The sequence below is a fragment of the Prenolepis imparis genome, unplaced genomic scaffold (assembly GCF_030444845.1).
Source record: "Prenolepis imparis isolate NDT839.2.m4 unplaced genomic scaffold, iyPreImpa1.0 SCAF_4, whole genome shotgun sequence".
Lineage (NCBI taxonomy): Eukaryota > Metazoa > Arthropoda > Insecta > Hymenoptera > Formicidae > Prenolepis > Prenolepis imparis.
This window is the reverse complement of record NW_028141162.1, coordinates 9,636,989-9,660,194: the sequence shown is the minus strand read 5'-3', so window position 1 is coordinate 9,660,194 and position 23,206 is coordinate 9,636,989. Positions and strand designations below refer to the sequence as shown.

At 39.2% G+C, this 23,206-nt stretch overlaps 1 protein-coding gene across 1 annotated transcript in view; it reads right to left on the bottom strand.

Moving 5' to 3' along the window:
• Positions 1-204: 204 nt before the first annotated feature.
• Kek5 (leucine-rich repeat, immunoglobulin-like domain-containing kekkon 5 protein) overlaps positions 205-23,206 on the bottom strand; it is a 211,029-nt gene continuing 188,027 nt past the window's right edge. Inside the window, exons 6-9 of the mRNA XM_083035532.1 lie at positions 13,941-14,009; positions 4,695-5,596; positions 3,958-4,480; positions 205-2,699 (exon numbers count right to left, since the gene is read on the bottom strand). Coding sequence (XP_082891658.1) covers positions 1,774-2,699; positions 3,958-4,480; positions 4,695-5,585 — 2,340 coding nt within the window. The 5' untranslated portion in view covers positions 5,586-5,596; positions 13,941-14,009 and the 3' untranslated portion in view covers positions 205-1,773. The remainder of the gene's footprint in view (positions 2,700-3,957; positions 4,481-4,694; positions 5,597-13,940; positions 14,010-23,206) is intronic.

The following is a 23,206-nucleotide window of genomic DNA, read 5'->3' as shown; positions in this document are numbered from 1 at the left end:
CAATCGAAATTCTGTTGCTGTTTGCTAATTGAAACGCGCGTTCAATTAATATGAAATTTCGAAGTAAATTTGAGTCGATACAGCGGATATATATACATTAAACTAGTCATTTTTGGTGTTATCTAATTATAGTTAGCATGATTGTGGTTTTGAAGATCAATTGGACAGCGACGCCAAATTAACCGCATTTCCAAAATACGACGATTCTGATATCACTCGTTTATTCCGACGATAATTGATTATACGAACTCCAAAGTCACGATATTCGTGCAAGTTAGCGTCGACAGAGACAGACGTTACCTACGTACACATTTTTTTTTGGTTGCACACCGTCTTAATCGTATTTTCATAATACATTTGTTCTTACAGGCTCAAACACGCGTTCGAGTGTCATATCGCACTTACATCTACTTTAGGTTTATACATTGTCGTAATAGAGATTTATCCGTTTAACATAATACAAAACATGGCACCTCATATAGTAGTATTATATTACGTATTCCGTTAACGACATCTGTTAATATCTTTTTCGATTTTATTATACACGTCTCTTTCGTATTATAGATTAAAATACATTGAGTAGAATAATTGTAACGATAAATTGACAAAATACTGCAAGTTCCCGATTATGCAAAGTATACAGTAATGTCAATTTACTACTATAATTATCGCAATATCTTTTAATGATTATAGATACCGAATATCGTTAACAGAGTGCGGGATATCTCTACGAATATTCGGTGTAACGATGCTCTTACAGAGGGGAAAGGGACATATGTAGATCGTTACGCCATTCGATGTAAGCTTTGCTTGAGAGTTCGCGTCGCATGGAAATGCGACGGTCCTTGCTACGATTCGATACAAGCGTTGGAATTTTGACATTAAAAAAAGAAACGCGACAGGATGACATGTAACAGCTATATAATTTCTTAACAATGTTAAATTCTCATTACGTTTTCCCCGCATAAATGTAACATGTGCAAAAACGTTGCTTTGTCTGAATCTGAACATTTCCGTTTATATTGTACATGTGAATCGTATCGAAACGATCGCGATTTTATCCATTTGCGAATAAAGAAGACGAAATCACTGATATCGCTCTTGACAGAACGATTTGTGTTCAGCACTTTGCAGCAGTTGCTTCTCTCCTGTTTCGCATAAATTTCATACTAAACAGGTTTCGCCTTATCGACTAAGCCGGCAACAATGTGTCCGGAACAATGTGTTCACTTTATCACGTGATCACCTCACCGCGCGTGACTGGCGCCAAATAAAAAACTAAAGGAACTCGACGAAAAAAAAAGAAAAAAAAAAAAAAAATAATACATCGATAGAGACGAGGAACAGAGAATGACACCCGGATCATTTAAAAGAGATGATTCGTACGGATCGCACGATTCATTGGATTTGGATACCTCGGATTTCTCTCCGCAGCGTGCAATAAATAATTTATAAAATAATTTACAAAAAAGACAGGAAGGAAAAGAGATGATGACTTACAGGAAGGAAACAGGTGACACAATTGTCCAATCGCCGTATCGTATGTCTGAACATCATCGTCAGTGATTTCGGCGAGCCGATGCCGTACATAGTCTTCCCGGGTCGCCTCCTTCATCCTCCGGATGACTGCGACTCACCGAGCGAAGTGGAAGTTTGACGCGCGCGAAACGCGCGTTTCGAAAGGCACTACCGGTTTATTGTAAAAGTGGTCGCACGCTCCCCATCGTGGCGTACTACGACCAATCGTCCTCATTGCGGACGATACCCGTGATATCATACTTCCGTGCCGTCCTCTCCCTCGTCCTCGTACAGCGTCGGCCCGTTGGCGGACTTCTTCTTCGGCTTCGGCGGCGGTCTAGGCGGCACTTTCCTGCCGAGGGTATTGCTGGCGGGAGCAGCTTGTTGTTGCTGTTGCGTCAGCAGCGAATGGCCGCCGTTCAGGCTCTCGTCCGGCAGCTTGATCGGCCACTCGGCCGCGCCTTCCGGTGCCGCCCGGTCCAGCGGACTGCCGGTCAGAATGTTCGGCGTGCTACGCTGAATCGTACCGTAGTGCGAACCGCCTGGCGTGACCGGAAGCGGCCGGCCCCGCATGGACGAGGACGCTGGTTCCGGGCTCTTGTTCAACGATAGCACCGAGCTGCCGTCCGCCGTGGTGCGCAGCCCCAGATTATCATAGACCGGCTCGAGGACGTCGGTGGGCGACGTCGGGGGTCCGCTGCTCCAACTGGGCGCCCGCGGTCGTCGCGGGATCGTCACGTAGCCGTGACGCGGTAGCACCGGTGCCATCGATGACGAGGACGACGACGGTCCGAAGCTGTACGGTGTCACGCTGCGACTGTGCGGCAACGTCTTGAAGGCAGCTGGATGGAACTGGCCGGACGGCGGCGAGCCGTACAATGACGACGACGCCACCGCCGCCGCCGTCGTCGTCGCCGTCACGTGTTGATTAGGCAGACGCGAGCTGTCAGTCACCGTTGACGTCTGGCTGGTTGGCGATGCACCGCGACCGCCAGAAAACGCCAGCAGATCTGGTGGATATTGTCGATGATGGTAACCGGCGCTCCCCCGCGGCAATGTGCCGCCGGTACCGCCGCTTCCGCTTCCGCCCCCGCTGCCGCCGTCGAGTTCCGGAGTAGCCAGTTCGTGCTCCCTCTCGTCGTCGCCTACCCTGTCGACGACACCGCTCCCGACACCGTCAGCTGCGAGAACATGAACAAAAGAGAAGGACGAACGTTAAAAAAGGAAAATCTAACAATAAGAAGAGGTTGTTGAGAGAAAAAGAAAAACGGGGAGAGAAAAAAAATATTATATGCGCGGGAAGGTTCGCGAGACGTAGACGCGCGCGGCAAGGTAGCATATACGCCAGAACGTTGCCTTAGTAAGATCTTGACGTGAAAATGGCATGATATTATTATATCCTTGACGAGCGCGAGTGCTTTTAATCGGATTATCAAGTCGCAATATCATCGCAACCGGGAGCGCGCTTTCATTAGTAATTTGGTCGAAAAATGCAACTACGTTGCACGAGCGTCGTTGATTATGCATAAACGTTCGGCGGTATATATCGTATCACTGTGTGAGGATCATATGACATTCATAAACTTTGCTACAGGGTTCGAATATCTCGCGTTATCATGTAAGTTATGTTTTTTTACAGTATTTTTCGGATGATAATCTTATCGAGTTAAGATATCTTTGACATTTCAATAATTATCGCATACAATTATCTGCGTAATTTCGTTGAAAAATATTTTCATTAACAATGCTCGCACGTTGATATACAAAACAATCTTAAACCTTATTATTGTCGTCATTACTTGTGCAATTATAACCGTTTCAGCTATTTACTATTCAGCAATTGATAACTAACATTCTCGCGTTTGAAAATAAAATTAACAAATTTGCTCCTTTTTCTCATATCTACAAAAAATATTATTCCTAGATGATAATGTTGTCGAACGCGGATGACGTATGTCTTCGCGCTGTCGCAGCACGATAATATTATAATATATTCAAGAGTACTCAGTGGTATCATAAGCGTTCCTAACGAATCCTTATTAGTCTCCTAGCTGCCCTATTTGGCGGATTCTCCTTATCTTAAAATCGATGACACCTGATAATAAACCGTCGGTCAATTCTCGCATTACGGGTCCGCGCGCTCGACACAGGAAACAAATCGATTTATAATTACACATACACACATACGTACAAACACGCACACGTTATTTGTACATTATATAAGCGACATATATCGTCTCTCGTTTCCCCGTGAGGGGAAAGAATATTACTTCAATGATCGATATTATTGCGCGGGTCATCGAAGACGTATCAGCTGATGACTTTCGATTTTCAATCAACGTCCGCGAATGTGTTTCGAGATCTGTCAAGTCTAATGTAAGATAATCTCTCGCTAGCATCTGGCCACGCACTGTTTAGTAATATAGGCTGTGTACTGACCGAAGACGGAGTCGTTGTCGAGCAACGTGCGATTCAGCTCCGTCATCTCCGTACCGTGTGACGTCACCGACGGTGCTTCGTAGCGCCTAGGCGGCTTCACCACCGGATTGATAGTGGTGATGAGGGATTTCTCCTGCTCGCCGAGGCCGTGATGCTCCAAGGACGCCGCCTCGAGACCCTTCTCGTCGTGCCTGGTCCGGTGACGCCGGCAGTAGCACACGCAAAGCACTATCGTGACTATCAGCAGGCACAGTGCGGCGACGCCGAGCCCTATGGCGAGTGGCAGGTTGATAACGTTGTCTCTGCTGCCTAGCGCGTCGCCCACGATGGCCAGGGTCACGTTCTTCTCGGCGTCGCCGCCCGGGCTCTTTGCGTGGCAGATGTAATCGCCCTTGTCGGAGGGCGTCGCGTCAAAAATGGTGAGATTCAACCAATCGTGGCTTGCTGACAGTACGTAGCCTCTGTCGCTATTCGGACGTTTGGAGGCCTGGTCTAAGACACGGGTACGATGCGCCCAAGATAGCTGAAACAAATAATCACGTGTGTTTTATATCGCGAGTAGTGGTAAGAAAAATTGAACGAATCGCTGAATAGAATATTAGACGGTAGACTATTAGACATAAATAAGATCGTATTAAACTGTAGATTCCTGGAGCGCGGAGTGAAATCTACGATTAGTCTACGATTAGTTTAACCGAACGCTATTTCCGACGGCGTCCGCACGAAAGTGTAATTACCTGAGGACGTGGGATTCCCGTTGCTCTGCACGAGAGAGTCACGTCTCCTCTGCCCATCTCGACTTTGGTCGCCGGGCCGATGGCGATGATTTTCGGTCTGCACGCGAACTCGTCGCTGGTAACTTCGTCCCACATCTTGCCGGCCATGTTGGGCGGTTGCTGGCAAGTGGTCGGCTTTGTGTACAACTTTCGTTCGATCGTCCAGTCGCGAAACCTTTTGAGGTGGCAGTTACAATTCCAGGGATTATTCCGAAGTTCGAGGCTGCCGAGTTTAGGAAGATCCTCGAAGCTCTGCAGTTGCAAAGTACTGAAGTTATTCCCGTCCAGAGCGAGGGAGGCAAAGTCCGATAGCTTGCGGAACGTCCTCTCCTCGATCCGTTCCAATCTGTTTTCCGACAACGTCACTTTCTGCAGGAAGGTGAGATTGAAGAACAGACCGTTCTCCAGCAATCTCAATCGATTCTGACTGAGCAACAACACGCGCAATCGTTGAGTCTCGTCGAAGGTGCCCGGATGTAAAGTACGGATATTGTTACCCGACAGATCGATCTCGATGACGATCTTCAGGCCGTTGAAAGCGTCCGTATGAATCGTTTCGATGCCGCATTCGCGCAGCACCAATTTGTGCAGATTCACCAGGGAGACGCGATCGAACGCATAGTGTGTGAGATGACTTATGCGATTGCCGGTAAGATCGAGATTCTGAATCTCGGTCGAAAGGTCTCCCGGCACCTGCGTGAGGTTCTGCTTAATGCATTCGGCGGTCTTCTTGCCGGACACCCATTTGCACCTGCAAGTCGACGAGCACTGCATCCAGTCCTGCTGGCCTTGACACAGGGCGACCATAAACGCCGCACAGAGCAACCACCGGCCTGTCGTTCTCGGTCCCATCTCGAGGAATCCTATTAACAGCGAAAACGTGCGCGATGACGTTAGAACATGACTGCGAGATCGCGACCGTACAACTTATTTAGTTAAACGGAATTGCATATGACGAAACGAGGAGTTTCGTCTTTCGTGATACATTACGTCAAGATATTATATATGCATCGTATATTTTATATCTATATACTATATATAAAAGCTATAATATTAATATTTATCAAGGCTATAGTTTTGCGATTCACGCATATTCATCATTATTGATAGTTGAACATGAATGTAGATCATTGTTTAATTATACGATCGAATAATCATATTACGTATATACGCAACAGGAATTAATTATTACCAAATAATATGCGGGTGCTTAATAATTTTGAATAATTTGTATGCGATACAAATATCCGGCACGCTATTTGACACTTTTGGTTAATATACGCTGAAATAATTGTTCGTGACTAATACCAAGCAAATTACGTGGTTACGTAATGATTTTATGCTGATATAAACATCATCATATGTTTTTAACAGTGCATTGTGAACGCATCAATGCATGTGTGTGGCATAGAAAATTATATATTATATTATATAACTTTGTAGAATGTGTGCGCGCGAATTCGGATTTGTTGAAACGCGCGCGACTTCGCGATCGATATGTTGGTGTTAAATGCACCGCTGCTTCTTATACGGCGGCATAAGCCGTTACCTAGCACAGGGTTGTTTCGTGGCTCGCCGTACGAGAGACTAAAGTCGACTTTTCGTGTTATCGGAGAAGTCCGACTACGTATTCGACTACTCTGAGGCCAGTTTGGTGCCATCGGAGACCTTCGGGATTTTCTTCGTCTCTACAGCCGCTCTGTCTTCCTCGCCTCTCCTGTCCCCTGAATTCCCCCGAGTCTGCTTTCTTTTCTTTTTATTTTTTGTTAGTCAACCTCGCTAATTTCCGACCGGGACGCTCTACCGAGGACTACTGTTGGCAATTTAGCTTTTAATACCGTTACAGCACTCGCGTACTCCTCAACACCGGCGTCGCGTCGACGCGTTTCGCCAAAGTTAAATTAATACAACGCGACGACTAGAGTACTACCCTTTTATTATCGCCGTGGAGTCCGAGGTTGTGCATCAAATTAGTCTTCCCCGTCGACAAGCGCAACTCTCATTCCAGGTCTCTTCCGCGAATTAAATCAACGAGAAAGAAAAAGTATCCGAGCTATATCGCGAATGTTGATGGAAAAACATTATTTCGAAACAATGCGAAACAGTTCATAGATAGGATATACGATATAAATTTTGATCTAAATTAATTCGTTGATTTTAATTATTTTTTTTATTTACTTCGTCTTTTAGCTTACGCTCTCTACAAACTCTTGCAAATGTATATATATATATATATATTCGGTTGAGCGGAATGAAATTGTCTTGGCGAGAAAGACGAGAAGAACGCTTTTGAATTAAACACGGTTCAATTGTCAGTGAGCGTTATAGCGGAATTATTGAACACGTATATAATGTTCTCGTTTCTGAAGTAGAGAAGTACAAAGCAAACGCGGCGCATCACGGCGAATTAATGTCACGGAGGAGGAATCTGTTCGTGCCGAAGATCGCACCGGGACCTGTCGGGAAACTTGTTCCGACGTATGTGCCGTTGTAGATTTCCGCCAACTTTTCACATATACATGCTTCGCGCGGTCGACTTTACTTCCCGGGTGCCGCGAACTTTTTGAAGTCTCTATCCACAAAGAGCGCGGCCGCGGTTGCCTGCACTTGCTCGCAATCCTGGGACTTTATTGTCGTGGTGGCTGCGAGAGCAGTTCTTTTGAAGCTCGATCGGTGGTCCGGCAGCTCCCGGGATCAGAATAAATGTGTACGCGAGCGCATCGTTTCTTTAAACCTGTCACATATACATATCGCCTCGGCCTTTCTTTTGTCAGCGGCTTTTAGATTCGAAGATAAAACAGCATTCTTTGAAAACCGGAGCGTACACTTTATTCAAAATATATTGTTCATGATACATGTACATATATATGCGCGGAACCTTTTCTCCTCTTCGCGGAATATTTTCGGAAAAAGCGCAGTGGGGTTAATGTTATGCATGTCAAACACTAAGATACTAAAGGACGATACTCGTCGTGATATTGTATGCGTCGATTTCTCGTTTCTCTTCCGCGACAGCGGTCCTTTCCTTCAAACCTAGTCGTATAGGTATATCGATCGACCGCATTTGACTTGTAAATAGCTAACCAACAAGAGGACGTTAGATAGAGAAAGTGAGGCGCTTGTATACGGATCGAAGCGGCTTTTAACCCGGATGAACGATGGTCGGGCGAGAGAGTGTCCTTTGGCGGCGTGTGGTATCGTGCCGGAAGGAACCTCCTACCCCTCTCGTCGCCGAAATGCGGAAGTTCCTTGACGCGGACGTTGTGCGTGTGTCCGACACGTTCGCGTGCCCACGCAACAAGGGAGAGAAAAAAGAAGAAAAAAAAAAACCGTCGAATGTGAAAAGAAAGAAAGAGAGGAGGGAGTCGATTTTCCGCTGGGTGGAATTTCAAATTCGGACACCCTCTATCAATCAAGAGCATTCCGTTCCCGGAGGGGTTACAGGGCACAAGTATGCCCTGTTGCTCCTACACAAATTTCATCAATCATGCGAGCCAACACACCGGAGGCGGTGGTTATCCCGTTGGGTCTCTCTCTCCCCTGCCCGTCCTATATTTTCGCGCATAAAGTAAGGTTTTCACGAAATACAGCGAGCGAGACTGGCCGATGATTGGCGGATGTAACGATCGGTATACGGCGAGTGTCGGTGGGCGGATATCGCCATATACTTACAAAGTGACTTTTAAAAAGTCGCTCGTTACGATGCAGCTTTCGTAAATATGGGGGCGTTAAAAATAAAGAAATAAACAAAAAAACTCTCGAGTAAGTCGGGCAAGGAAAGCGCCGCGCGAATTGCGCCAGATCTTTTATCACGAAGCGGCCTCGTATTAAGTAGGATGCAGATTACCGTAAACGCGATTCGCAATCGCGTGAGTTTTCGGGAACTTGGTGTTTTCTACGCGAAAGCGTTGCGATTTAATCTGTAATTTGCGAGAAACTGGGAATACGCGCAACACCTTGTGCGCCTCCGAAGACCTGCGGAGAAAACTTTTTCCCGAGACGAGGAAACAAGGATTATTGAACGACGACGACGAGCCACGGCGGCCGTCTTACGAGAGAATATCAAAGAAGTTATGGCGGACGGATTTATACGTGTTATATGTACTTGGAGATAGCGCTCGAAGCACACGGATGAGCGCCGGGGACCGAGACTTGGACGAGAAAAACGTTCATGTATAGCGCGCGCTCCATTGAAACTTCTTGGAGAGTTAGTCCCTCCCCGTAGTTGGAAGCGCTTAAATGTAATAACGAAATAGAGCGAGCAACTTTTTGTTAAATTACCGAGTCGTGATACAAATGGCCGTGAGGCGAGAAGGAGAATTTCATTTTCGATGTAATCGCTCTGTACAAAATGGATTTAAAGTTATTATTGTGACCTCCAGCTTGACTTTATTACGAAACATTGTTTAACTAAGAATCTTTAGTCCGCGGTTTGCTCATTATTATTTAAAAAGAGCGCGTTTTACATCACTTGCCTACGTTTTGAATATATCTTACAGTGAGATCTACTGTGAATGTATATATATATATATAGAGAGAGAGAGAGAGAGAGAGAGAGAGAGAGAGAGAGAGAGAGAGAGAGAGAGATGCAGTAACTTTATCTTTAATTCTTTTGAAATAAATCCTAATGAAATAAATTATAAAATTCAAGATAGAAAAGATTAATTGTGGAATAATAATAATAATAATAATGCACACCAAAATATATGTATATATTAAAGAATCGAAATGAGAAAATAAAAATAAGATAAAAAAATAAAAATAAAAAATGAAAATAAGATAAGAGCATTCAAAATAACTCAACATAAAAATGCAATTATAAATTTTTTTTATAACATTGAAGAAAGAGATATGATTATTTTTACTCTTCTTTATTTTCGGTTTTACGAATTTAATCACAATACTTGTATGTATATAGTATATGATGTGTGTAACAAATTTATCTAAAGTCACTCGAGATTTCAACTCAACGTCAATTCAACGAAAGTATAAATAAAGAGCCGATTCAATGTGCTTATGTCTAGAACCAGGTTTATTTATTCAACTGATCCAATTTCATCGCGTGAAATTATGCGTATTAAGCAGGCTGCAGACAATCAATTCCCTCAATAAATATTGACTAAGCTAAGACCAGACGACGCATCGTATATGAATTATGCTATGCATATCAACGTGACGATGTGTATGTGTGTAATATACATGTGATGATATAATAACACATGACTTTATATAGTATAACGCTTTATTGGAGAGAGAGCGCTGGTTTCATCTCGCGTAGCTTGTATAATCCCGATTTGCACAAGTAAACGAATTTAGTTAATTTGATATTTAGTTAGCGCTGTGTGAGATCGGTTCCGTAAAGTGCGTTGTTTTCCGTGAATTATCGTGGGGTGCTGTTTTCATTATGCCGGGTCACCGTGGGACACGACGGGGGCACCATGGTAATCGACTTTCTAATTATAAACGCGGGCGCTCGCTCGCGGATGGGGCGCGTGAACTCTCGACCGAGGTCATTTTTTTCTCGATAAGTCGTTAATAGTTAATTGGCAGAGAATAAGGACAGTCGTTAGCTATCATTGACCGCTCTCAAGAAATCTCTTAGAAATCGCGAACGAATTAATGATTTTATTTGTGACAGTTTTTTATTAATGCTTTCTATTATTTGTCGGGAATATCAATAAGACCATATGTATTATGTTTGTCGCACGCGACAACGAGACATATGTTAAAAATTTCTATTGCTTTTAATAGATTTAGCAGCAAAAACATATACAAACTTATTTATATTGTATATTTCTTTATCTGTCATTTAAAAGAAGAAATCACGGCACCTTAAAATATACGTTAGCGTATACAAGAGGAACTAGTCGAGTAAATATAGGCATTGTATATTTTAAAGAACATCCGGCGTGGTTCTTACAAGCTTGTAATTCTGGAATATAATGATAATTATTTATATTTTTTTAGGAGAGATACAGCGTATTTTTATAAGTATTATTAAACACTATATTATTCGACGTGTATATGCTAAAACAAATTTCTGTATATTAATGCAAATATAATTAACGTACGGGAAATAGAATAGAACATATTGACAGAGATGCTAACAATAAGTTGATGTGCACCTGTCGCATTCATGGGCTCGATAATGTACCTTTGTGAAACCAAATTCCGCATCCTCTTATGAGAGGAAGATCTGCTTATCAATACATACAGTGCAATTGTTATCTGCGGAATATGATTAAAATTTCACTGAATATCTTGCGCATCCATCTACAGAATACACTGTTAGTAATTTCAACTGACAGAAAGACAGAGAGAAAGTTTTTATTTAAACTCATCCTGACCCGCAAACTTTTATTTTTAACTTTTATCTGGTTGTTTCACAAAAAGCGAGGTGCATCCGAGATTGGATAAATTAAAAATTATGGTACTGAAAATAACGTGAGATGTGCAGTTGATCTTTTTCTCTTTAAGGAAATAACTTTATACAGTCAACAATAAGGAGATTGTTAAAAAAAATTCTTTTACAAACGGTTTAACTTCCTTTTGTCAGATACCTCTTTGAATGGTCTGTTGAATTCTTTTCTGTTAAAGTTTAACTTTGAACATACTTGCAAAAAGTATAGAGAATTTTTTGCACAAAAATGCAATTCCGAAAATAGAAACGTTTGATGGTTAAAGATAGAGTAGCAAAAGAAGAAGGATGAAATAGCTGTGCAAAAATCAACATGAAAAACGTGAAAAATATATTCCTCTTTTGCAAAATTACTTATAGAGTGGAAAGTCATATTCAGATTCATTGTTCTTTACCATCATTTTTATTATAAACCTATGTATGTATTTATGTATGTACATACACATACACACACATGTGTATCTGCCAATAAATTTTTTTTACTAATTAAATAATACGGTGTGCAACAAAGTACGCGGTTTGATGTATTGGTATTATATTGAACTTTATAGAGTGCATATGTATATATACTTATACATATACACAACACTATATGTCGATAATAATTCCAATCAGCGAGAAAATGTTTAAAGCTAAAACAATATTAAAGCATTTTAAACATATTAAAACATTTTAATGATAAAAAATCCAATTTCTTTAAAAATAAATATAAATACCTATTTGATACAATGGATACGTGCTGCAATTATGCTGCAATCGAATTTCGATAATTCTAACGTAAGAAAAAGCAATTTTTACTCTGTTTATATTTTTATATTAAAAAAAATATTAAATATATTTTTTTAAATAACTGAAATATATAATATCATAGCATTGTTAGCTTCTTTTTCAATAAGATTTCGACAGAAATCTCAAGCCGCGTCCATCGGTATATATCAATGTGATAATTCATGACGCATGATGCTACGTTCCTTCCAATATCTAATCTCTATGTAGTGTCTACCCTTTTCGATAAACCTCAGCTGCATTATTCGGAAAGTTCGAAGTTCGACCGAATATTTACAGGCCGTGTGCCGGGGACCGCGAAATTGCATAAACTTTTCAAATAAGGCCGAATCTTATAAATCTGCGGGGCCGAGAACATTGTCCGCGAAAGTTTGGCGCCGCGCCGCGGGGTTATTAACTTCGGGTCACGCGAAACTATCAGAGCATCGTCAAAGTCCTTTCCGCACTTTCGCACGCCGATGCGGAAGACCAATTCGCGAAACTCCCACACGTGACAACTTTGTTTTCGCTCCGCGTGGCCGATTAGATTGTGCATTTGCAACACGATTACAATATCATTACACTTTGCCGCTGCGGAAGATCTCCGTTTACTACCTGCATACGTTTTAATAGTGAGAACTTATTAGAAATGGTGCGCAATTATAGCAAAAAATTATCCACGAAGCTTAAAATAAAATTCCCAGCGCTAAACTCGTTATCTATCGCGAGCTCTCGTTTAAATATATATTTTGTGCAACACGTATTATGATCACAAAAATTATATAGTGAGGGATAATTAAAAATCGTTATAAAGCAGAGCATCTCGCAGTTTGAAATATATTGTTATTTATAATAATATTCGAATCGTACTTCTATCTATATATTATAATAATGATATTCTTTATATATATTGTAATATGAATAATTATATGTATATCTTTCTTCGTAACGGCTTAAAATATTGCTTGTAATAATAAATAACCGTATGCGAATTTATTTTACAAATGATGTTTGTCGAAGGTTTTAAAATATTGTTAAAGCCATATGTTCTTTGTTCTTCCCTTTAATCTTTCGACATCGGGATATATGTTTTGTTGCATTGAATGGTCCCCGGCCAATGGAAAGATTTAGCTTTTTCAGTCTTATGATATATATCTATCTACTCACAAGAACTCAGAGAATCTCATATTGATTACTTTGTTCCCTTTCTCTTTTTTTTGTGCTCTACGCAAGCTAGATAAATATGAGAAATTCTTTGATAGTACCATAATAGTACCATCGCAGTACAATAATTTGAAGAAAGAAAAAAGAAAAAAAAAACGAAAATGCGTTGTCAATATTCCCTCTCATGTTCCTTTTTTCTTTTTCCTTCGTCTTTCTTCCTATCGGTATTAACTGCCGAAGGACAGCATTGATGATTGACGAATGCCGGCATTGTTCGTCTCGTCGTGTCGCAGTAATTGTTTGTCTTGTCTACAACGGTGCTTTGTCATTTGACTTACAATTAGAATTGATATGACAAATAGGACTTTTGAGAGATGATGCGCTCTTTGCTAATATGGCAAACATGAGTTTGTGGCTACAATTCAGAGCGTTCATTATCGATTCAGAAAAAAATAAATAAAAATATCAATCGAAAGATAGAAATATTGATTAGTATGTTATATAATTTTTTTTAAAGACAAAATAGTAATATAATAACTTCACATCATTCGTAATCAATCATTATTTGATGAATAATCATAGCTTTACGCTCGCAAATAGTCATTTAATGTTTAAATAAACTTATTTATATTTATATTTTTCCTCGAATTCTTTTAAATTTTAATAATCGAAATCGATACAAAATTAAACGATTAAATAGAATTAGAAATTAATTTTTCAGATCATCCATTCGAAATAATAAATATTAAATGTTAAAATTAAATAATAATAGAATTCTTGCTGGGTAATACGATTAATGCTAAAATAATAAAACCTAATAAAATACAATTCCAAGAGAATGTATTAAAAATTTAACTTACGTTCACTCTGGTCTCAGGATAGTGTAACGTTCACGATTCTATAGAATGCCACTTGAACCAAAGATGGTGCTGAAACAATAAAATATCTATTATCATATTTCAAAGATAACAATCGTTAAAACTGATGATTAATATTTTCAATTAGCACAAATGCATACACAATTGATATTACATAAAGCGTATTAAAATTATTTTAACGATATAGAGCTTTAGTTATTGCGCGCAATGGAATATAATATAACAATGCCACGTGTAAATTATTTAGCGCAACGTGTGTTTCGGCTAGAAAAATATATGCTATCGTTCGTTTGAGAGCATTGACAAAAAACCTAGGGAAACAAAGGATGTCTTTTTCACTTCAATAGGAGTTTATAGAACAGCGAAAACAATCTCCGGTCCCATATACGGTACAGCAAACAACGAGGAACGAAAAAACTTTTTGTTAAGGGAAAGTAAACGACATCAAATCGATCGTTGTCGCGTAAGCCGCTTTTTTCACCGGTGGTTCTGGCTTAACAATACCGGATAGCCGAGAAAGAGCGCAATAATCGTTAACTGCGTTTGTTCGGGGAAAAAAAAAGAAACAAAAAAGCTGATAAAAATGGCATATGGCAGTTGTTGCATGTGATACATTGACAGATATGTGGAGGTAACTAGGATTCGATATATGCGTATCTTCAATGATATAACAGAAGTTCAAAAATAATTGCGACAAAATTTAATCTTACTGATGGATTTTGCATCTGTTTAATAGCAATATATTTACATTTCTTGTTTAAATAAAAATTTCGATTTACAGTATTTACTTTATTTCGATATTCGTCGGATTAAGAACACATTATTTTTGTAACAGTTCTGCAATGTTTCAGATTTAAAAAAAGCTTATTAGATTCTAGTTAGATTCTATTTACTTGGAGATTAATAGAGTTTCTGTTTAAATAAAAGTTGTTCATACTATTTTTATTTCTATAGAAATTAGGTTGCATTTATGTGTATTTTCGACTGCTGACAACTTTGGTTGAAAACTAAGTTAACACGATTAGATAACTTATATACTATCAGATAAAAATATATACTAATTTCGTTTATAATATGTAGAATGCGCCTAATAATATTCAAAAAGTTAATTGTTAATTTTTATGTCGTTACTCGCGAATATTCTGCTGCATATGATGATTACTGAAAAACGATGGACGAAATCCGTTTCGTTTCGTTATCCATTTTATTTGCGCAAAAGAGTAATTATTAATTACGCCTGTACGTTATTCGTATTTCGTGTCGATGCAATTTTATGTCCGTGGATCAAAACTTTAAAATGCGATGAACTCGTAGATCGCATATACTAAAGTTAATTAATTCCAGTGATTAAATATACGAGTTTTATAATTTCATTACTAAAATATATTCAATTTCTCTCTTTCTCTCTCTCATATATATATTAATATATACACCTATATGTATAATTAAATAATAATGTATAGATGTATGCAACACTCTTTATATGTATAAAATCTCATCATTAATATCTGACATATACATCCCATTTTCTACAATAATGCTTTAAACTATAAGTCGAAGAAAATTCCGCTTTAAAGACGAAAGCGAAGACGACTTATTACGCGAACAGCCACGTCAGTTTTCTTTGTTCTTCGCTCGATGAGCAAATTAAGTTTCAAAATCAAAAGGTAGCTTCTCGCAGTCCACTCTGCGAACCGCGGATCCGTCTAATCGGATTGCCGCGCGATAGCGAAGGAACAATACACGAGCACTTTCCTCGTTCCTCCTACGTTGCCCTACCGTTATGTTTTATATGTGTTCTCCTCTTTCTCTCTTTTTATTCCTCTTTTTTCCTTAAGTGCGAAACATTCGTCCGGAACGTCGTTGCGCAAGTGCGCCGACTTCTTCCCTGGCTTCTCGCGCGACGGCCGATATAACGCGAATTCAATTATTACTAAGACGGAGGGGAGAATCGTCGGGGAAAATCGTGCTCTCGCGTAAGAAAGTAAAGAAATATTGCGGAAAGAAAGCGAAGTAAAACGCGCGGAGAAACCGGCCAAGGAGGTGGAGGAGATGTGGACCGAAGATGCTGGATAAAACGCCGAGAGGCCGTGGAACAAGCAGAGAGGAAAAGGTAAAACGAAGCTGCGCCGCGAGTCGAATATTCTTTGTATATATATATATATATATATATATATATATATATATATATATATTCAGAAGATGGTTGGAAATATCATTCCTCGTTGTAAATATCTTAAACGTTTAGAAGGACTATCTTGCGAACCGACAGATACATAGAAGCAACAAAAATTCATTTAAAAATATCGACATACTTATATTTATATTTACAAATCCAAGTATATCATGCAGATGAGTTCAGTTATGTTTCGCGACTTCTACCAAGACTTATCCTTTAGGATAATATGTTCAGAAACAATATCTCCTGTAAATGGCAGCGACATTTTCAATAGCTATTGCTAACAAACGCAAATAACTATTACACCGAAAAATATATCGCTTGAAAATTGATGTTTTGTTATCACGGTGCGATTAAAATTGATCTCACTGTGTATTGCTAAATGAAAATTGATTGCAAACCCCATGTAACTTCTCTCTTCTATCGACGGTTATGCAATTTTACACGCCCGAAATAACGTACACGCGATTGATCTCTTATCGCTCGTGGTTTTTTCATAACGGCATGTGTCAAGCTTCCCATGTCACGCGGACAAATATTTGTCGAATTCATAGCAAAAACACGTTTCAATGGCACGCTCCATATGAAACCCAGACAGGGACGAAATTTATACCTTGCGCGACCATTTGTGTATGTCGCATAGTATTGCTATATATTTACTACGTGCCTGTACTACTGTCGGATGCAGATGTGGGCTATATGCTGTCGACGGTCATGAAATAATTAAATTAGAAGTAAATATAGAGACACACTTTGATTGCAGGAAATACAAGTATGTATTCGTGTGCTTTTATTTATCGAAGAAATTGAATTCATTAAATTCATTTATTTATTCATCGAATCATTAATCCTGTTCTTTTTTTTGAAACTTCACGAAACTTTATTTCCTGCAAATGACAGGAATTAATTATCACGTTGAGCAACGCTTTGAGTAACGCCGAAACAAAAATCCAATATTAAAAACGTCGATCTATAATACCGAAAACTATTTTGACCGCAAAGACTTAATTTATAACGACATTATGATCATTAAGGAATATGCGCTGTCGGAAAAAACTGCGGTTTTTACGTACGTGACGTTCATTTATCTAAAAGCTGATATCTACAAGCTGCTATCGAACTTAGGCATATTTCTTCTTATCACCGTCTTCGTTTCATAATTTACATCGGATCCATAATGTTCTTATTTATAGAATATGATATCTATTCTTTCTTATGCGCAATGTTCTAAAAGTATGAGCAAAAATACGAATGCATTAAGTAAATTGCAATTATTTGTTACAATATTGTGGACATATCTCTTCTCTATCATGTACTGTTTATATTAACATAATATTTAGTATCATGAAAAATTATGCATTTAGTATGCGACTACTTGCTATTTTTTTCTATAAGGATGACACAATATCTATATAATGTTACGGTGGATGTAATATACTATGGTATCATGTTAACAAAGCGGATAGTTTGTAAAATTTAAAATTTAAATAAATGAATATAGCGGAGTTTTAATTTATGCATATTTAAAAAAGTTGTTATGCATCATTCAAAAGTGTTATGGCCATCCTATCCGGCAACTTAAACGACACACATATGGGCAGAGCAGTTTTATATATATAATCTCTAATTTTCTAAAAATTTTAATATTGCAAAGTAACCCGTTTAATAATACATACATAAAATACGCAGAGACGCGTATAAAACAATCTTTAAAAAAATGTATATGAATAAAGAATATATTTTTTTATTTGTATAATAACGTTTACTTCTGTTAAGAGAACAATTGCTCAAATTATATATTTAAAAGAAATGTAAAAAAAATATTTTACATCTATACAACATTTCCGCAGTGCTAAATTGTTGCGCGTTAGAGCACTTATGACGGGTGTGTGAAGTTGGCACCCCTATGTTATGCTATCATAGTTCTGTTAAGAGTTCTGAGTTATTTAGAACCATAGGAAGAGTTCTTGATAATTTTTAGAAATAGTTCCGGTCATTACGATAACGAAAATCAGTTTCAAAAGATAGGGGTGCCAACTTCACATTTTTTTACACATCGAGTTCCAATAGTTTTGAGCAGAGTTTTAAGGTTCTTTTAAATAGTTCGATAGTTCCTGATTATTTTTTTAAAGAGTTCTGCAATTTTTAGATAAAAAAACGTACCTTCAATATCGAAGATATTTCTAAAATATCAAGTTCTCGTGAAAAACGTTAGAGTTCGTGATTTTCTAAATGTTTCGTAAAAGTGTATTAATTTTAAAAAATCAATCTCTTCGAAACTATAATAGATAGAGCCATGCGCGGTTTTCACGTTTTTTCTTGTCTTATCGAGTACGATTCAGATCTCTAACGTCTTTCCCCAGAACTTGATATTTTAAAAATATCTTCGATATTGAAAGTATGTTTTTTTATCTCTATAAAAATTGCAAAACTCTTTCAAAAAATAATCAGGAACTATGTAACTATTAAACAATTTAAATTTACTCACCTCTCGGTTGCTCCTTTGTTGTCCGATGCTTCCCCGGGTCTCCTTCTCGTAGAAGTTTCGAAACACTTGCATTCGCGTTATTTTTTTTTGTTCGCGACGCGCGGCGACGCCCGGGTTTTAGCTATATCACAATCTTCGACGCGTTTCGGTAAAACGCGAGACTCGCGAGAGCTTATTCGCGCGCGAATAAAACCGAAGCTCCATTTTCGCGTCGCCGCTTTTTCCAAGACCTACTTTTCGCAGGGGCTTATCGAACGAAGATGATCAAGAGAGCGACTTGGTCGCGACGCACTCAAGTCGCCGAAGGACGCAAGCGAGACGAATATTGAGCGAGATTCACGGCCGACGAGATCAATCTCGCGCGTGCCACGTGATCGGATTTATACGATAATTAACCACCAAAGACGCTAATTAGTACACTCGTCCTTTCGCGGACCGGTAAGAAGCGCGCGACCATTGATCACGAAGAATCGAAGAAGAGCACTGGAGGTGGAGCTAGACTGGCACTGCCAGATTCGGAACGCGCAGCGACACGCGCGCCACGTCGTAGTGGTGGGGGTATGTAGAGGTTGCGACGTGGGAGCTCGGCGAATCACGTCGCGACTACATACCCCCCCCCCACTACGACTCGGCGCGACGTATCGTTGCGCGTTCCGAACCTGGCGGTGCCAGTCTAGCTCCACCTCCAGTTCTCTTCTTCGATTGTTCGTGATCGATGGTCGCGCGCTTTTTACCGGTCCGCGAAAGGACGAGTGTATTAATGATTAATTAGCGTCTTTGGTGATTAATTATTGTATAAATCCGATCGCGTCGCACGCGCGAGATTGATCTCGTCGGCCGTGAATCTTCAATATTTGTCTCGCTTGCGTCCTTCGGCGACTTGAGTGCGTCGCGGCCAAGTCGCTCTCTTGATCATCTTCGTTCGATGAGCCCCTGCGAAAAGTGGGTGTTGGAAAAAGCGGCGACACGAAAATGGAGCTTCGGTTTTATTCGCGCGCGAATAAGCTCTCGCGAGTCTCGCATTTTACCGAAACGCGTCGAAGATTGTGATAGCTAAAACCCAGGCGTCGCCGCGCGTCGCGAACGAAAAAAAGTAACGCGAGTACAAGTGTTTCGAAACTTCTACGAGGTGGAGGCCCGGGGAGGCATCGGACAACAAAGGAGCAACCGTAAGGTGAGTAAATTTAAATTGTTTAATAGTTACATAGTTTCTGATTATTTTTTGAAAGAGTTTTGCAATTTTTATAGAGATAAAAAAACATACTTTCAATATCGAAGATATTTTTAAAATATCAAGTTCTGGAGAAAGACGTTAGAGTTGTGAATCGTACTCGATAAGACAAGAAAAAACGTGAAAACCGCGCATGGCTCTATCTATTATAGTTTCGAAGAGATTGATTTTTTAAAATTAATACACTTTTACGAAACATTTAGAAAATCACGAACTCTAACGTTTTTCACGAGAACTTGATATTTTAGAAATATCTTCGATATTAAAGGTACGTTTTTTATCTAAGTTACAGAACTCTTTGAAAAAATAAGCAGGAACTATATAAGTATTTAAAAGAACCTTACAACTCTGTTCAAAACTATTGGAACTCGATGTGTAAAAAAATGTGAAGTTGGCACCCCTATTTTTTGAAACTGATTTTCGTTATCGTAATGACCGGAACTATTTCTAAAAATTATCAAGAACTCTTCCTATGGTTCTAAATAACTCAGAACTCTTAACAGAACTATGTGATAGCATAACATATAGAGGTGCTAACTTCACACACCCCTTATGACGATGTAATCGATGTATACGCAACTCGATATGATGCAAGGAAAACATATTCGGTGAACTGAGTTTCCGAAGATCAAACACCATTCCAATTCCGTGTATGAGGGAGAGTTCAGCGATGGTATGCAGCTCGTGAATATTTGATCATTCCGCGTATCATATCGAATCTTGTAGCAATAAAAAAACAAAGAAGGAAATGTATACAACGTCATGTGACGAGCACGTCATCATCTTTGGTAACGAGATTCTATCCCGTAGATATAGGACCTAATCCGCACGTAGTATGATGGATGCGGTTACGCGACACTGCATCGTGCGCAGGTTGCAGGTTTCCCTCTTATCCCGTGGCTTTTTATTTCGAGCGTGTCGGTTCCGAAGAGTGGCCAGAGAGCCTTAAATTTCACCCCTTGCATCCCTTCCCTGAACGAGGGAACCGGGAGGGAGAAGGGAGGTCGCTTTCGCCTTGAGCGAACTTAACACCCCGGTTATTCGCTAGAATTGATTCCGGGTGAGGTGGAACGAGAAAGTCAGTGTTTATTCAGGAGCTCTGGAGAACCACGAGATGGGCGAGATTGAAACCGAACTATTTTCAATCGAAGCTGCCCGCTCTGCTCGCCTCTTCGAACGAACCTCCCCCCTCCCTTTCTGAATATTGCAAATCGAATTCGATCTGTGTTCGATATCCCCTAGTAATCTGTCTGCTTGGCGGCACCTATCGTCTTATCGCGAGCCATATCGAATACGCCGCAACGATTTATTGCGGCCAACAAATCGCGAAGAATCCCTCGATCTCGCGGATGATTCCACCGTTAACAGTCTCGTGACAGGATTTGCTTAATGAAAAATATTCACCCGGCTTCCAACAAGCACGAGAAATTGTTTGTTGCCTTATACATATACATATATTATTAAAGAAAATCGCATTTCAGATTCATATCCTTTAGACAAGTTCCCGCGAATCCTTCTGTTCGATTTCAAATAACTTGATTCATCGAGGAAATTAATTTTGTGTTTTTTCTCTTGCTTCTTTGATATTCAAATCTAGATATCGAAAGTGAAGAAAGAACATATGTAATTCTTTTAACGCTTACTTAGAGAATAAATGTCAGGTAATAAAAGCATTATTAAGTAAATTTGTGCATTGTGCGACGATTAAATGAAATCTGCGAGCAGTCGATGTAATGGGGAGAAGAACGCTAGTTATAAAGGGGAATGCTAAGCTTATCGTCGGTGTTATGTTGTAAGTTTTAACTAGCTATATGCCGCGCAAAAGCAATGAAAGCTGAGATATTAACGCGAATAACAAGACCAGCCGTAGATGCACACAGGAATGTAATTAGCTCCTAATTAACTCAGCAAATAAGGCGAGCTTCATCGCTGAGAACATCATCATGATACTCCGCGCATCATTTCTAGGTAGAAAACAATTTGGTAAGCCATTCCAGATACGAGCAGCTTTTTGACGCTTTATAATGGACTTCCTAACTATATTAAATATTACATGTTTTGCAGAACGGCAAGCTTTTTTACAATAAACAGAGTAATGGATAAAAAAATTTTTGAGAGAAAATTTTTTATCCGTTCATATAACTTTACCAACTTGCAACTAATAAAAAAAGAATATTAATAAATCTTTTTTTATTTATTACACGAAATTTCAACGAGAACAATTTTATAAAAAAGCATATAGCAATAAGACAAGATAGAAATTTTATTTTTGAAGGTTTGGTTGAAAATTTATATTTTACACATTTTCTTTCTACAATGGGACATAAAATTTTTGCATTAAAAGAAAGAGAGAGAGTGAAAGAAACGCTCTTTCTACACTTTATATTATAAAATGGAGCAGTGTTTATGTCATGTTTTTATGTCATATGTTTATAATATCAAATTTTTCACATTTACGATGAATATTAAACTGAGCAAATAACAAATTTTAAGGAAATTTTAATTTCTTGTAATAATCTAATTTCTGCATCAAAATACAGTATTAAAACATATATTACTAATTAATTAGGCATACATTCTGCGATTGTAATATATCTTTTCTATATGTGCGTATATAAATTAGTTTTCAGAAGTGATATTATTTAATGATTTCCGTCCGTGAAATTTCTTATCACTGTGTAATATAGTACATACAACACAACATACATACACACATATTATATATATAAAGTCTAGTGCAATTTGAGAGAGAAGTTTTACAAAAAATGTGCGTCGGAAGCAGAAGAAAAGAAGCGAATGTGACGAAAAGCCGCGGCGGTGCACGAAAAGCAGGGAAACGTTAATCTCGTTTCGTACACTCATAATTTCTCGCGCGCATTACTTGAAGTAACGCTTACTTTCGCGAGAACGAAAGAACTTGAGCCGCGTACGGTTAATTAAACGTCACCACCAGCGCCGCGGAATAAATCACGCTGTCTACAGCTTGATCTCGCGCGCATTCGGTGGCGTCATCACTGGATGACATATATTTTTTTTTTACTTCAACAATACCAAAACGAGCCACTACTTGCATCGTGTCATAGAAAAAGCGCGTTATTCGCGCATGAATATATCTACTCATATATTTTAATTGCACACAGTTATATTAATTAAAATAATACGAGAAAAGTCTGATTCATTTTACCTAAAAAGAGTGCATATATAAATTTAATAATTATTTCTCATAAAACTAAATCTTTCGTTAACCTTCTCACTTATTATTCCTCTCATTGAAAAATAGTCGTCGTTTTGGACAAGCCAGTTTTTCTCATCCGCTCTGAGCGAAACCATATAAATACCATCGTTTGCGA